Consider the following 16,041-nt stretch of genomic DNA (forward strand, 5'->3'; position numbering starts at 1 on the left):
AGCAACGCTATAAAAAAAGCAAAAGTTCTAAATTTATAATTTTTTGTATTTTAACGCAAACTTATCGATATCACAGCTACATTATTTGCGTGATTTTTCTTGCGTCAGATTACGGGCCGATGAGTCCTCATCCAGGATACGGGATGACCGGCGTTCAACCCGAGTATCCCGGAAACACGTACACCGCTTACCCCACTGCAGGTTACAACTGTGGTGGAACTTACCCGGGTGGTCCGGTGACTTCCGGTTATCAGATTCCAGCGGGTTACACCCCGGCACCGTGCTACAGCATGCCACCCCCACAGCACACGGTTGGACCTCTCGATAAACCGTCCGGCAAGGACGACAGGTAGGACGCATTTCGTTATTACCCTTTCTTTTGTGGTGGAGTACCGCGATTGTAATTATTGGCGACACTTGTGGCTCATTGCAAACTCCTGTCTGCGTACTGTAGAGACGATTCTCTCATGCTCATCGGTCCGAAGTCGAAATTATCACTTGGAACTAAATGGTTGCGATAAGACTGTTACTCAGAGACGTTCTCAATCTCTCGATAAGATCTCGGTCTAAACACTCTGCCGTGCAAATCCCGTCGCGAGATATTCTCACCGCGCACTATTAGCACTTGACGCGGCTCTCTGTGATTATGAACTTGCGCAACTCACGTCGAATATACACGTTCGGCGATTTTATCACGATGAGACGCAAAAGCAGACAGCCGATTTTCAGCGCTGAAAAATGCGATGAGAATGCGGATATCGTTGTCCGTTGTTCGCGTGAGGTAGCATTATTAGAGAATACGTCCACACGTCGTGCAGGCGAGCATCATCGCGAGCTCTCGCCTTGGTACTTACTTGCCTTGCGGAAAGGATCGCACGAATCCTTCACGCGATAGACTCGTGGCCGAAGCTCGAAAAGACGTGGAGGCGGCGGCGGTGGCGGTGGCGGCGGCGGCAGCGGCGGCGGCATCGACGGCTAACATCGGCGCAGGGCGGGTGGAGGAGGGGGCAACTCGCGCATACCCACCTCCATTTTGTTAATTAAAGTAATTACTCTTCGTACCGAAAGTGCCAACCTTATTCTAATTGACGTGAAGCTCGGCGGTATGGAGAAGGCGCGCGGTTGGGCGTATAAGAAGAGGATGAGGCTCGAGTGGAGGGCGCGTTCGCGCGCGCGGGGCGAGAGGGTTGAGCGGGAGGGTTGCGGAGGCGAGGTAGGATAAGGTTAAAATGGGAGGTGGGGTATAATCAGTTGCCACCGCACTGGATTATGGGCCGAGACCTAGCCTCATCCCCCGCCGTGGGTTAGAACCCGGAACACACCTCCTCGGCTACCTAGCTCGAGGCAAAGCTGCTTTCGACCCTCTTGTAGCCTCACCGTGGTCCAAAATTCGACGCGTCGCGCTTCGCGGATCCTATAAGCGGTCCCGCGATGGGTAAACGCACGAGAAACGCGACTTCGTACGCATATTCCTAGCCGGAAGTTCAAGAACGCGATCATATTTTTAAGTATACTTTATTTCACAGAAAGAAACTTTATATTCGCAAATATAAATTTTTAAGCATATTTTTTCTGAGTGTACGCACTGAGAAGAAATACTGGGAGAAAGATTTATTTGTGACATAAAGTTTATTTCTGTGGATATAAACTTTATATCACGCAAGCAAATGTTCAAGTATTTTTTTCTCAATATGCATCAGCTTGCACCCCTGCATTCACAATGCCTGAAACAAGAGCTATAAATATCACATTTAATTTGCCTTTTATTATACAAAATGCCAAAATGATAAATTTCGACTATAAAACTATAAAATTCGACGAGATTTTACCTTGGTTAATGAATGTTTAGGCGAATGACTTTGCATATACACATATTCTCGTAGTGTGATCTGCGCTGGCTCTTACTTGTTCTATTTTATTTATTGGAAACTGTAAATGTCATATTTGAATATACGCAACAGTTACGAAGTTGTATCGGTTTCGCCTTGTGTTCTGGGAGAGGCTCGCGAAATAAGAGGTATACTCGGTCGTGCCGCAAAATTAATCTTCCCATGTCTGCTCTCCAATTGTGGCCTGTATCTTTATTGAAACGCTATAACGTGGAACACGTACGACCGGTCGAAACCTCGGTAAAACCAATCTATATCCGAACTTCAACTTTATTAATGTTGGCGGGCAATATAACTACCGCCCTTCGCGTTCTAACTATATTACCGACCCTCTTTCTCTCTCTTTGTCTCTCGAAAAAGTTTATTGGTACACTCCGATTCGGGTCAATCGCTCGAATGTACGACGGTAACAAACGCATGAGCCAGGCCACGAGAGAGGCGGATCTTTATTTCACCGAGGTGAATTTGTTCAATTTCGTTTAATCGTTATTTAGTGCTCGTTTGAACGTGAAAAAATGTTCACAGATCCCGGGCCGAAAAAGATTTTATCGCAATTACTATTTACATATATTTCTACGCTTCTTCTCTTCATGCGCGTCGACCATCGCGTGCCACGGTATTTGGAACCCTATAAAAGTCAGCAAGGCATATTACATGAATATCAGATACGTAAATTAACTTGAGATATATATTGAAATATCCGATTAAAATTAATTAAATTTTCAAACAGTGAGTCGCGACACACTAGCACACTATTGTGTTACACCGGTTAAGGAACACCCTTTCGAGCCAATCCTTTCGGCCGTGCTCATTTCTTCCGAGAAATTTTAGATGTGTATCGTTCAGATATGTTAGTTGCATGTAAAAAAAATAAGTTAAACGATCTCAACTCAAACGAATTCCTGAACTTGTACTGTCGGGCATGTATATATAAGCCAACTGGATCGAAAGGGTTATAAGGGGTGAATTGTAACGCAGCTCGTTGTTATCAACGTCCAAGACGGGGGCGACGGAGGCGAACGAAGGCTACAAAAACACGCGACGGTAGATAGGTAGTCCAGCGGCGTACCGGTGAATTGCACTCAAGTCTGCATCCGCGGGCTCTCGGGTGGCCGGCAATATCGTGGCCACTCAAGGGCCATCGAGGTTCCCGAGGCTTTCTCATAGTCGACGTCGGCTCGCCCATCTACGAGACTACGATGAGACCGGAAGCAAGAGGCGAAGCGCTCACCCCTCTGGTCGGCGCGCGTTCCTTCGGCCTGCTTCTCTGCTTCCTCGTCCTCCTCTTCCTCCTCCTCCTCCTTCGCCACGTTGCGCCCTTTTTCCCGCGTTTCGACATTTTTTTCATATCACGTCGTACACCGCCCTTCCACTCGCGCCCCGAGAGAGGGAAGTTACGGAACGCAATATAACTTTGCTCTTTAACTATTATAAGCCGTACGCGCGCGCTCTCTCTCTACGTGTCCACGTTTGAGAACATGACTGATGGTCGTCGGTCGCGCTCGGATGTAGACCGTGTCGAGGTTAAACGGCTTGCTCGAGTGCTCGACACGAGAGCCGTGTCATTCGAATCGTTACCGGCTAATTCGATGGGGAGGGGGGAGTGAAAGAACGAAGAGACAATTAATCGGGCGGAGATACGATCGGCGGATTCCTGGCGAATTCGCGCTCGCGTGTCGCAGTCGAGCAGCGTCGAACGGCGGCAACGTATCAGCCGGGTTAGGGAGTCATCGAGGACTCAGTAACCGGCCACAGGCTAAACCGGGAATTCCCAATTTCACGGTTAATGTTGTTCGGTGCAGTATGAGTGTGAGGAGGTACTCGTTGAATTTTGCGCCTCGGCCCGCCCCTCGTGGTCGCGACGGCAAGGAGCTGATACAGTGCCCCACGTCGTCCTGTGATGGCATGGGTCATGTCTCAGGGAACTACGCTACCCACAGAAGGCAAGGCAGCATCTCGACATTTACACCAAGACTTTGACGTGAACGCTCGATTATGTATATATCGATATATGGCGATGCAGCACGCACGCACGCACGCTACATATATACGTATACTGCGAGAAGAAGTATCCAAGAAATAGCAAATGTTTATTTGGTGGGTACTAATAACATATTTATTTATATACTAATATATGAAATATCTCTCAAGAAAATATACATTTTCTCAAAAACTTTAAGAAACCTTTTAGAATTTGAAGCGAAAGCAGTTGTTTGTGTCATTTAAACAAAAGGATGTGGATTTAAGTAAATGTATTATTAGTACCCACTAAATAAATGTTTCCTATTTTTTAGATATTTTTTCTCGCAGTGTACATACATGCATACAATACATATCCATTTGCCATACATGTGACCCTTATATACGCACACGTATACACACACAAATACACATATTCCTAAATTTATACTGGTCCTCGTTTTGGTCTCCCTCGACAAAGCTTCCAGTAGTCACTTACTACGTCCGAGAGCGCGGAAGAATAAGAAGATGTCCTGAAATTACACGTACACAAGGCGACATGAAGTAAATTTGCGAATTACATTTACATGGATGGTTTCTCTTGCATCGATGCATATTGGTGGTCCGTGGCGTAGTTGCTTCTTAAGTGTGTTGCGATACGAAACATACGTCTAGAAACCCCTCTCTTTCTCTCTCTTTCTCTCCTAGTTGAGTTGTAACGTGTTCGATATTATGTTGCCACATACATCTATATATGACATACGTGTGAATATCCAGTGGTACTATAGCTATCTTGCATAAGTATATGCGATATATAATTTTGATTTCTTTTTTTTTCTTCTCTCTTTCTCTCTTTCTCTCTCTCTTTCGTTACACACATTATTATCTACCTGTATCTCTCTCTTTTTCTCTTACTTCCTAGTTTTATATTTACCCCACGTACGTGCCTACCCACGATACATTTATGCGATATAACAAAGGTGTGTAGATGAGCCTCTCGTAACTGAATGAAACTCTCTTTCCTCCTTTCTTACTTTCATTTCCTCGCTGTTTTTACCCGACCCCTACGAAAGAAAAAGGGAAATGGCAAAATCAAAGCGCTCGGCGTTGCGGAGAAGTCGGCATTGCTGAAGGTTCACCCGCTTCCAAACGCGAAACTCGTTCGCTTTCGTACGCATATACGTAGTGATCGATCACTGACTACCCGTCCGTTTGAAAGCCGCTTTCGCCAGTCTCGAGTGGGCAGCTTCGTAGCGAACTGTTGTCGATGACCATGTCATAGCAGAACAAGTAGCGATCAGAGATCCACTACCGCGAGGCGGCGGAATCTCGACTTCGTGACACGAACGCAAAAGTCAATTGGCAATTGGCGAGTTTCATTGGGGTCAGGTGTGAGTGTGCTCCCTGCTCTCCCTTTCGATGTGTTCTTAGGGTAAGAATCCGATCCTTGCGATCAACGCGAGCCCGATAAGCGCGATTGATCTTGACGAGCGACACCTCATGAGTGATCCAACTGGAACACGGCGTTGCCATTTGCATGCTACCAACACGATCCGTTGTCCGCCCGCATCGATCGCAAAACAAAAGAAAGAAACGAATGAAAAGTTACATCCGCGCGACATTCGAGGATGTCCCCCGGAGCGTAAGACTCGAGCCGATCGTTGGCGTGCACGATCGAGAGCGACGTACTCGAACAAGACGCGAGTCTTAAGTCTCCCTTCCCCTGAATGTCTTCGGTCGAACTGGACGCAAGGCAAGTCGTCCAAGAAAGCTAAATCATGCTCGTGAAGGCAGTGCCGCTTCGTTCGTATGCACCGACGATTATAACTGTAGCTCTACGGCGGCAATTGATGAATGAATTCATGACGTAAAATGGGGTGGTGTGCGTCGTGTCACACGCATCACCGTGCGACTCGTAGAGACGGTTCACTGCGGTTCACTACGAGATGTTCGTCTTCGAAGTCTATGTTATCGTAGCCGAGACGTTGATCGTCTCCCCTTCGAGACGAACAGCTTATCAGGTCATGTGAGTACTCACGACGTCGTGGCAACGTCGCGTAAATTGCATGCGATGTGTTGCTGAAGCGATGGTTGGACGTTTCTGAGGTGTGCGTTCGTGGCCGGGGCCATGAGGATTAGCGCGTTGCGGAACTTCGCCGGGTCGTAACGGCGCGTTTGTTAAACTGCGGCGAGTAATCGAATATCCGCGGGTCGGCTGACCTGCCGCCGCGTCGGTCGGCGATGCACACGCAGCGTGCGGTCTTCATGGTGCTTTCGCAGCGCGTCGTAATAGAAGAGAGTCTTCTTTCCTTTGCAGTCTCTCCGGATGTCCGCGAGCCGACCGCTCGCAGATCCAAGCGCACTCCCAGGAGCTCAAGTGCCCTACGCCGGGATGCGACGGTTCTGGACACGTCACGGGAAATTACTCGTCGCACAGGAGTTTATCCGGCTGCCCACGAGCCAACAAGCCAAAAAGTAAACCCCGAGATGGCCAAGATTCTGAGCCCTTGAGGTCAGTCGACATGTGAGCGCGAATTAATTATACACTCTTTACTCCGATTGCACTTCCTCTCCAGCCGATTAACGCAAAGATCATTTGCCTTCATCATTTTTATTTTCCTCTTTTGCTTATATCTTTGACGGTACTCTCTTACGACCGTCGTATTATTAGATTGCATGCCACCAACGGGATCTGTCGTCCGCTCACATAGATTGCTAATACTTGGGTATTTTAAAAGAAGGTACGATGAACAGATATGATCGAATGTCTTTTCAAGTTTTATAAAGGGAAATTATTGCTTGTTTTTTAAATTTTTTCTTGGGCTTGAAGAGTGAATACGTTTCTGTCACGATGGATCAGATTTACTCTTTAATTTTGAGTGAAAATATTTACCTCACGATTCAGAATAGAGAATCTATTCTGCATGAGAGAAAAATTGCTCGAATTTGAATAAAATTTCACTCCAGGTAATTTCGAGAGTAGAATTTTCCGCTCAGATTTGGATTAATTCCGTTCAACAAATAAAAATCTGCGTTTTCGACAATTACGGAATTTTCGGTTCGCGTGACATTTGCTTCTTCTGACTTCAACGTCTGTCGCGATGTGACTGATACATCTTGCGAATCACAGTATGCAGTTGGCAAATAACCGAGGAAAAAAGATCGACAAGGTCGACATTAATCGGCCTTCAAAAAAGAAATATTGTATCTGTTGAACAAATTACGCGTTAACACAACAATATGTTACGTTGATACAGTTACTGATTGTATTGCAATCATTGAGTTCATTGATAACTCATCGCAGCGATTGTATAATTTGTACAATCGACGAGACTTTTGCTTGAACGAATTTTGTTCGTTCAAGCAAAGTCTCATTAGACCAACCATTTTTTTTCTCAGTGTAGAATCGATAAATGAAGGATATACAAATTAAGACGGCGTTACGGAAAGAGGACGAGGGTTATCGCAGACGCTCGATAGGCTTTGGTTTCAAGGCGCGCGATTACATCTCGCAAGTTCTGCAATTTGCGGGCGCGGCGGTAATCGCGATCTCAATTTGCGCTTTCGTCGCGTTCGCACGTTGCACGTAGCACAGCTAACGCAGGTATCTTCTCGACCGCATTGCACGTACCGGGAGGCTGTCGCACGAGACCGAAAGGGGAAATCCCGTTCCCTCGTAACCGCATCCCAACTCCCAGCCCGAATTATATCCCGCGCAAAGGCGAAGACGCTGACTAATAACTGGCGGTTTCCGCTCGTTTCACGCTCGCTCTGTGCGGATGGATTATGTGGTGTTGGTGACGGTGGTGTTGGCATTTTGGACTACAGATGTCCAATCCCGGGTTGCGACGGGTCCGGCCATGCCACCGGCAAATTCCTGTCGCACCGCAGGTAAGGCTCGTAGGAATCTTCACGTAGCTCGAACCTCGCTGCGGGGCAATCGCGCGCTCCTCTTGCCGACGACCGGTTAATCTCGCTTGTTCGAATATTTTCGGTCTGACGCCACTTTCTTCCACGTCGACTGTATATAATGAAATGTCCCTCTCACAAAATTGGTCGGCACAACGGATATTGCGTGACCAACTGTCGGCAATAGTAACGCGGAAATTCTTGATGACGCTTTGATAAACAAATCTAATGATATTTATGGCAATCAATTAATCTTGCTTGTTCGAATATTTCGGTCTAACACCACTTTCTTCCACATTGATCACAAAATTCAATGTCGTGAGTTTGTGACGCAATTAATCGATCTGACTATTACAATCGAGATACGTGTATTACATGACCAACTGTCGTGATTGCATTGCAATAATAACGCGCGGATTCTTAATAACGTTTTGATGAGTGAATTGACGATGTGCGCAACGGCTGATTAAACTTGTTCATTTGAATATTTTCGATCCAACGTCACTTTTCTCCACGTTGATTACAAAATTAAACGGTTCCTCTGACAATTAGCCGATCCGATAATTATGTATAATCAAGATATATGTATTGCATGACCTGGCATTTGCAACTGTCGCGATTACACGGCTATAATTACGCGGAAGTCCTTGATGACGCTTCGATGAATGAACCCAGTGATATTTACAGCGTCAGGTTAACCTCACTCGTTTGAAAATTTTCGGTCTAACGGCAGTTTTCTCCACGTTGATTACAAAATTAAACGTTGTGAGTTCCTCTGACACAATTAGCCGACCCGATAATTACGTATAATCGAGATACGTGTACTGCATGACCCGGTATTCCCAGCTGTCGCGATTACACGGCAATAATTATGCGGGAATCCTTGATGACGCTCTGGTGAATGAGCCTGACGGCGTTTACGGCGACGTTCGTCTAACCGCCCGTAATCTTCACGCATCCTTATTTCCTTATTACAGCGCGTCTGGCTGCCCGATTGCAAACAGGAACAAGATGCGGGTGCTGGAGTCTGGCGGCACGGTCGAGCAGCATAAGGCGGCCGTGGCGGCCGCGACAGCCATGAAGTTCGAGGGTGTCAATTGCCCCACGCCTGGATGCGACGGAATCGGCCACATAAACGGCTCTTTCTCGACACACAGATCCCTGTCGGGCTGCCCGATAGCCGGCCACGCCGTGAAGAAGCCGAAATTCGAGGATAATATGAGCATGTACGGCAAAGGAATCACCGGTGAGGATCGAGTTGCCTCTGATGACGCCTCCTGTGGCTGTCGATACTTAACGATCGAAGAATAAAACTGTCAGAGCACGCTGTGCGTGAGACCAGTCGTTACGAGGAATCCGATCGAATCTCACTGAATGAGCGAGACCGCGTGAGCTCTTCTCGCGCGCAGCTGCCAAAATTGATAACTAGCGCGACACGTGTCTCACATTAGCACGCGATAGAGAGAGAGAGAGAGAGAGAGAGAGAGAGGGAGAGAGAGAGAGAGAGCAAATGTGTTCTAGAGTAGATAAGACAGTTTAAGTTGGCCCTCTGTTCTTTTCCACTATGCTTGCGCACCGTGCTCGTTCAGGAGCTCACAACGTCGTCGACAGGAACGCTCACATGTCTGTCTCTTCCCTGCGGCGTTCGCGCGATGAAATTAACAGTCCCGACGTTGAAAAGAAAAAGGAAAACAAAAAAAAAAAAAGAAAAAGAGAAGATCGCACTCCGTGAATTTCTCACGCAATGAGATCGTTCGAGTTCTCTGGACGAGCGCGCTGCTAAAACATACGGAATTATGTACCTTTCTTTGTAAACTTGTGCATATCTAACCTTGTACTTGATCCCGTGCTATGCCATACTCTGCTCTTCACGCAATGATGTGCTGTCATACCAATGAGAGTGACCCCCCCTTTTCCCCATCCTTCCGTTTTTTCTTAACTCTCAAAGAGTTCGTTTTCTTGATTTCTTCTCTTTAAGCATTACTTTCCCGTTCCGACTGTTTACGTTCTCTCAGCGACGACGACGAATCGATCCAGATTTGCAAATAAAGAAAAACGAAAAAAAAAACGTCGCGATCGATTGGAACGCGAAACGGTGGAAGGAACGCCACGAATATAAGCTCACGAACGAAAGAGAAGAAGCACCCGCCCGACAAAAAAAAAGAAAGAAAACGAAAAAAAAGAATCACACATACGATGTAGTATTGTACTTTGTGTAAGTCGTTTCTTCTTTTCTTTCTTTTCCTTCCTTCTCGATTCGATCCCGCGCAGGTACCTCTTCCTTCGTTATGTACAAGACAGAAATGTAAAACCAGAAAACCAGCCGTATGTCTTAATGAAATGGACAATAATATATTCTGATTTATTCTGGGATCACGATCAGCTCCTTTCCTGTTGAGCTTTGCGGAGCACGATTACTTTTGAAGGTAAGGGACTGACGTATTCGCCACTTGTTTCTTATGTGTTTTCGGTGTTACATACAAGATCCACACACCAGTATCTTTTTTTTTCTTTCATATTCTTTACGAGACGACGTCCGAGTGTTGGCAACGATTCGTGCGGAATTCGCGTTCTCTATGTCTCCGGCACCATCTCAATTACCTTAATAAAGCTTTTTTTCTCTCGCTCATCCACTCGCGCGGCGCGCACATCAACGCCAGCACTCGGTGCCTGCCGTCTTTATCTCTCTCTTTTTTTTTTCTTCTATCTGGTATGATGGCACCTCACGCTAAATCCCCGAAAGACACCCCGACATTGTCCCGATCATACCACTCCCACGGCACTCCTGTCAGGTTCGTGCGTCTCTTATTGAATCGGAGCACACGCTTGATTGAACGGGCCTCAAAATGTTTCTCGCTTTTCCGCCGAGATGCGTTTGTCACGACTTTTGGCACGAACCGTACGCAGAAGAAACCGTATACCGTCCCATTATCTCGAGACAAAGCTCAATTGCAGTGACTTGGGCCGAGCGAAGCGAAGGGACGCGCGCGCAGGGCGGCGCATTCGGAGCATTCTGTTTCAAATCCGTATCGACGCGATACATGTCTGGTCTCCTCGCGAACAAACAAGCCGCATTGCCTAAGTCGCTGCCTGAACTCTGCCATGTCCTTGGCGTAATTATTTATTACATGCTCGCTAACATTGTATCCATATGTATCGCGTCAAAAGAGTACCCCGCAAACCCGTTCGGACTTTCCGACCAAAGGCTTTCCGATCGTTACTCTCGAGCGAAAGCGAGCGTTACCTTTTTATTACGGAACAAGCCTTCCACGATGAAAAAAAAAAAAAGAAAACGCTTCCGTTCGAGTACGGTAGAATTCGTGCGAGCCTCCGTCAGGGTCGGGAGGCCTCGAATCGTGCCGGTTTCCAGTGGTTTCTCACGAGCGCGTAAAAGAGCGCTCATTTCAATTTCGCGATCGTCGTTGCTCGCGCGACACGACGAAAATGAGTGCGAATCGCGACGTATTGTATATGTATGTGCGCATTGCGCTTGATGTGAGAACGAAACAACTGGAAACCGGGCGGCACGATTCGCTTTCTGCCGTACGACGGACAGTCTACCAAACTGGACCGTGTCTGTCCTTGTCCTCAGGGGTAGAAGCCGGTGGTCCGGCTCACGGGGGTGCGGTGGGCACGGGTCAGGGTAACTCGAGCGGTAGCGGGACCGCCGGTGCCCAGAGCGAGGATCTCTACACACTGGAGGCTGAGATCACCGAGCTCCAGAGAGAGAACGCCCGGGTCGAGTCGCAGGTCCTACGCCTGCGCTCGGATATCACAGCCATGGAAAATCAGCTCAAGCAGGGTGATAAGGTCAGTGCCTGCTCAATCGGTAACAGTATACCCAACGCTGAATAAATAGGGAACCCGAAAGATGGGCCGATCAGGGTCTTATCATGGTTACGTCATTCAGATTTTCCTCGTTTGAATGTTATCGGATTTTGGTATTTGGAATGAATTTTGCTCGCGCCGTCGCTTACCCTTGATCGGACACCGGATGGTGTTCCCTGTTTCACGAAGAAATTCCATGGGGTGCCACGGTAGCTTATTTATTATTGACCATACGTTGATATCGTGTTAAAATAACCGGATGTTGATTAGTCTATTTTGTGCATTGAAAAGGGAAGAAAAAGACAGCGCGGAAAATTCTATTTCGAAGTCAGACGTGTCGCTTTACTGAAGGCGAAGTAGACCGAAACGTTCGGCCTACTTTGGCTTCGACCTACGCACATCCGAATTTGAATTTGATCACGGACACTTATTTGCACCTCTTTGGTCCATTTGCCTCAACTCAATCGTACATCTAAGAGCTTTCACCGTATCTTCTCTCAGTTTTCACTTTTGCACCTTCAGCTAGCAGTTTCTTGTTGCATCTTTAGAAACACGAGACTTTTAGTTGTGTTCATCCGAACGAATCGACTCCTCATGGTCGTTCCTTATCAGTCGTGCGCATGTATGGCCCCAATAGAAGCGACTTATTCGCAGAGTATCGTTGACATTGACGGAAAGACGTTATCACCTTTCTCTCTCTCTTCTTGCAGGAAACGTCAACGATAGCTCAGCGTAACAACAATCTGACTGAATACTACCAGTCGCTGCGCGACAACATGATCTCCCTGCTGGAGCATGTGCGGATACCGAACGCCCCGGGCGGACCGCAGGAGAAGATAGGCCACGAGAACTTCGACAGTTACCTGACGAAGCTGCAGACTCTGTGCACCGCCGACAGCTACTGCACCGACGAAAGCAACCGGCCGATCTACGAGACGGTGAAGACCGCTCTGCAGGACTTTACGGTCCTGCCGACACCCATCTGAGACCATCCTTAAGGCTCGACGATTGGGTACTGAGAGCGTCGCTCGGAGCTCGCGCGACCTACGAGCGGTTTGAGCTCGTGTTCGCATCGCTGATCGCAGTCATAGTTCACCTCCTGTTCACCGAGAGCACCGAGTGGACGAACGGCGCGAGAGACGCCTCGGCTCCGAGGAGAGACGACCGAGTTCCGCGCGGGATCGGCCTACGACCTTGGGAGAAACCCGACTTCGTGACGCGTGATTCACCGACGATGATGCCGCGGCGAGTCTCGACCATGCGACGTCACATACGTAGAACTCGCGTGGATTTCGGAGTGCGTTCCGCGTCTCGCGAAACGCACCGCCGCGATCGCGTGCGAGCAACGACGTCGGTGAAAGTGACGTCGTGGCCGGCCGAGCACACCGGCGCGCATAGGCTGCCTGCCCTGGCAGTGAGCGTTGTAACGGCATCTAAACTGGATGACGGCTCCGTGAGCATCCATCCGAGCTGTAAGCTTGACGGACTGTTACTACTACACGCGGAGCGACGTTGCTCATTAGCGATATATCTTTTGTACATAATGAATGAATCAAGAGTGTCACGATCGACGGGTCGCAACGGCGGTGGCGGCCGTCGTCGCCGCCGCTGTCGCCGCCGCCTCGTGTAATGTAAATACACATACATACATACACATACACATACGTGTACACACACACACACACACACACACACACACATAACATACATGGACATACACCACGGGAGAGGAGAATGCATTTATATATTAATCGACAGGTCGATGGTTAACGCTCTAAGTCGTGTAAAGAGGATAAGTGAGAAGAGAACAAGATTGACCTTAGCTGTATATCGAATTCTTGCCGCTGCTGCACTTCACCGCGCTGTGTAACTGTTATTGCCGTTTCGAGAACGATCGCGCGCGTCCGCGCGACTTACGAGGACACCGGCCTGCGTGTCCATCCAATGACGCTTCTGTGCTGAACCGAGGGCTACTTATAAACCAAGTTTATCGGCTAACCATTTACCAGCTAGTCACTATTATTATTATTATGATTATTACTACTACTACGATATTATTACTACTACTGTAACTGTTACAACCAGCCGGATCGTTTTTAGCGACTAATCCAATCGTCACATTATTGCTACCACTACTCTTACTACTGTCGATAAAAAAAAAAGTATAGTCACGAGTATACCAATGCATTTATATAATATTAACGAGTCTACGAGAGAAAAGTGCGACGCGTTGTGTCCATAGGTTGTACATATAGTGACAGAGATATACAATTATTATAAGTGCGAGAATCGCTGGCGATAATGAGCTGTGCGATTTTGATAGGACGACGAGGGCAAAGTAGGAAGGGAGGGAGAGAAACAGACAGACAGAGAGAGAGAGAGAGAAAGAGAGAGGAGGAGGAGAAGGAGGAGAGAAAGAGAGAGATAAAAGGGGATAGAGATAGAAGGGAAAAGTGAGCGTTGGCGGGATTAGAAGAAGCGTGAACTCTTCTTCATCGATAGATGTCAATGATAAGCATAATGCAATGTCGAATTTATAACTGTCCGAGGCGAATCGCGGGTGATCCGACGATCGTTTCGTCAAGGACGCGAAGAGGAATCGAGATTGAGCGTGTATGTCCCTTTGGGATACGACGCGGCCGAATCGGAGGATACTTGTTCGTACGTGCAATAATTTTAGGATGCGTCGCATTCTCTCCTGTACATTCGCGAATTACTTGCCGCACCGTGAGGTCACGTGTACATTTCGCATCGGCGCGGTTGTTACTGTTTCGTTGATCAATTTATGTTCCTACTTATTATTATGATTATTATTACTATTATATTGCGCGTTCGCGTTTCGCTGCTGGATCGAGAAACGAGGGGAAAGCTACGAGAACCTGTAAATACCAAAAGTGTCCAGAGCGCGAGTCGTAGAAATCGTCGCTTCTCGTGGGAACCGCGTTAATGTTACGAGTGTTATTATGATTATTATCGCCGGTTTTACCCGCCCGGAACTTTCGTTTTCGCGCTGGGCTGACCTTTCACACCCACGTCGATCGACATAGATGCCAAGAAAGACAAAGAGAGAGAGAGAGAGAGAGAGAGAGAGAGAGAGAGAGAGAGAGAGAGAGAATGTCAACACAATGTTGACATAATTGGCAGCAATGAGCGATGAGAAACCAGGCGATCTAATCGACGTCGCGAATGCATGTCCCGTCGACCATGGACGGGACATAAACGAACGAGCTAACTATAAATAACAAGATACGTGAACGGTGCCGTCGGCGATTGTATCAACTCATTACGCTAATCTACAATAATTGATATTACTGGCAAAATAATGTGGCACAATATCGCATTATCGTTGTAATGACGTAAACGCGTGAGATATTTTTAATATTCTTATTCCGAACTGTTATCACAATGAGACACACGCGGTGCCGGAGATAAGGTAGCAGACATGTCGATCGGATAATCAGTGATCGGCGGCGTAAGGCTGCATTACGTTAAGGTTATACTGAGTTCGCTCCAAATGTGGGTACGGGGTGCATGTACATAGAGAAAAGTCGAGAAACGGAAAAAGTTATACGGGAGGAATTCATTGTTCGCCTGTGAGGCCGACGAGGTGGCGGAGGAAAAAGCATGCAGAAGAAGTAAATATACTTTAACCAAACCACCGTGTAGTGAGAGTAATAATAAACTAAAGATAGCGATAGTCGACCGACAATTACGAATAATCTCGACGTTATAATTATTCTTGTCACTATCATTATCATTATAATTACGGTTATTATTGTCACTATCGTCAGGCGATTCTTTTACTTCGACTTTGGCGCGATTGACGAGCACGAAGGTGGAATAACGAGCGACAATGTGGGATGAATAGACTAACCAACAATCGACTGTGACTACATTTTGACTTTCCCACATCACCTCCCGCGTTCCGTTGCAATTATCATTGATATACTCGGCGGTGTCATTATTCGTATCATTATCGTCGTCATCTACTAGTCATGTGTGTGATCATTACTGTTAATAACTATTATGATTATCATTATTATCATTTTTATTATTAGCATTATTATTTGATTATTATTATTATCTTATGATTGGTATTGCCAGTTCAATTTATCGCCAGTCTCTATTGCCGTTACGTTTTATCATTATTGTGATTATGATTGTTGCCGTTAATGAAATTCTACAGGTACATAAGTTCAATAACATGCTTTAAGTAAGTATAAATGTTACTCCGATTGAATAAAGGGTATTTATCGATGAACACTGATTATTCCCTCCACACCTTGCGGTGAAACACGTTGCGCTCTTCAGATACTCGTTTAACGAGAGCTGAGATGAGATATGTAAGGAAAACTAATTTGACATGCGCGTACATGGTCATACCGACTTGGTAAATGCATATACGTTTGCGTCATCAAATTGCGCCTAAGGTAACAATGAGTCATCTCCTGAACTA

General features: G+C 46.9%; 1 protein-coding gene across 17 annotated transcripts in view; it reads left to right on the forward strand.

Annotated features, from left to right (window-relative positions):
• The window catches only part of LOC116848712, a 336,115-nt gene extending 320,269 nt beyond the window's left edge, over positions 1–15,846 (forward strand). For 11 of the 17 annotated variants that reach the window (XM_032825076.1, XM_032825075.1, XM_032825074.1 and 8 more), the window contains 6 exons: positions 109–349; positions 6,166–6,360; positions 7,677–7,739; positions 8,735–9,003; positions 11,350–11,567; positions 12,296–15,846. In XM_032825076.1, coding sequence (XP_032680967.1) covers positions 109–349; positions 6,166–6,360; positions 7,677–7,739; positions 8,735–9,003; positions 11,350–11,567; positions 12,296–12,571 — 1,262 coding nt within the window. In that variant the 3' untranslated portion in view covers positions 12,572–15,846. Of the gene's footprint in view, positions 1–108; positions 350–6,165; positions 6,373–7,676; positions 7,740–8,734; positions 11,046–11,349; positions 11,568–12,295 lie in introns of those variants that run through there. The other 6 variants (XM_032825090.1, XM_032825083.1, XR_004379004.1 and 3 more) reach the window with 6 other exon arrangements.
• Positions 15,847–16,041: the final 195 nt, after the last annotated feature.

Source organism: Odontomachus brunneus, unplaced genomic scaffold, assembly GCF_010583005.1.
Source record: "Odontomachus brunneus isolate Ranch 3 - 2012 unplaced genomic scaffold, Obru_v1 Obru_scaffold_098, whole genome shotgun sequence".
Taxonomy (NCBI): Eukaryota; Metazoa; Arthropoda; class Insecta; order Hymenoptera; family Formicidae; genus Odontomachus; species Odontomachus brunneus.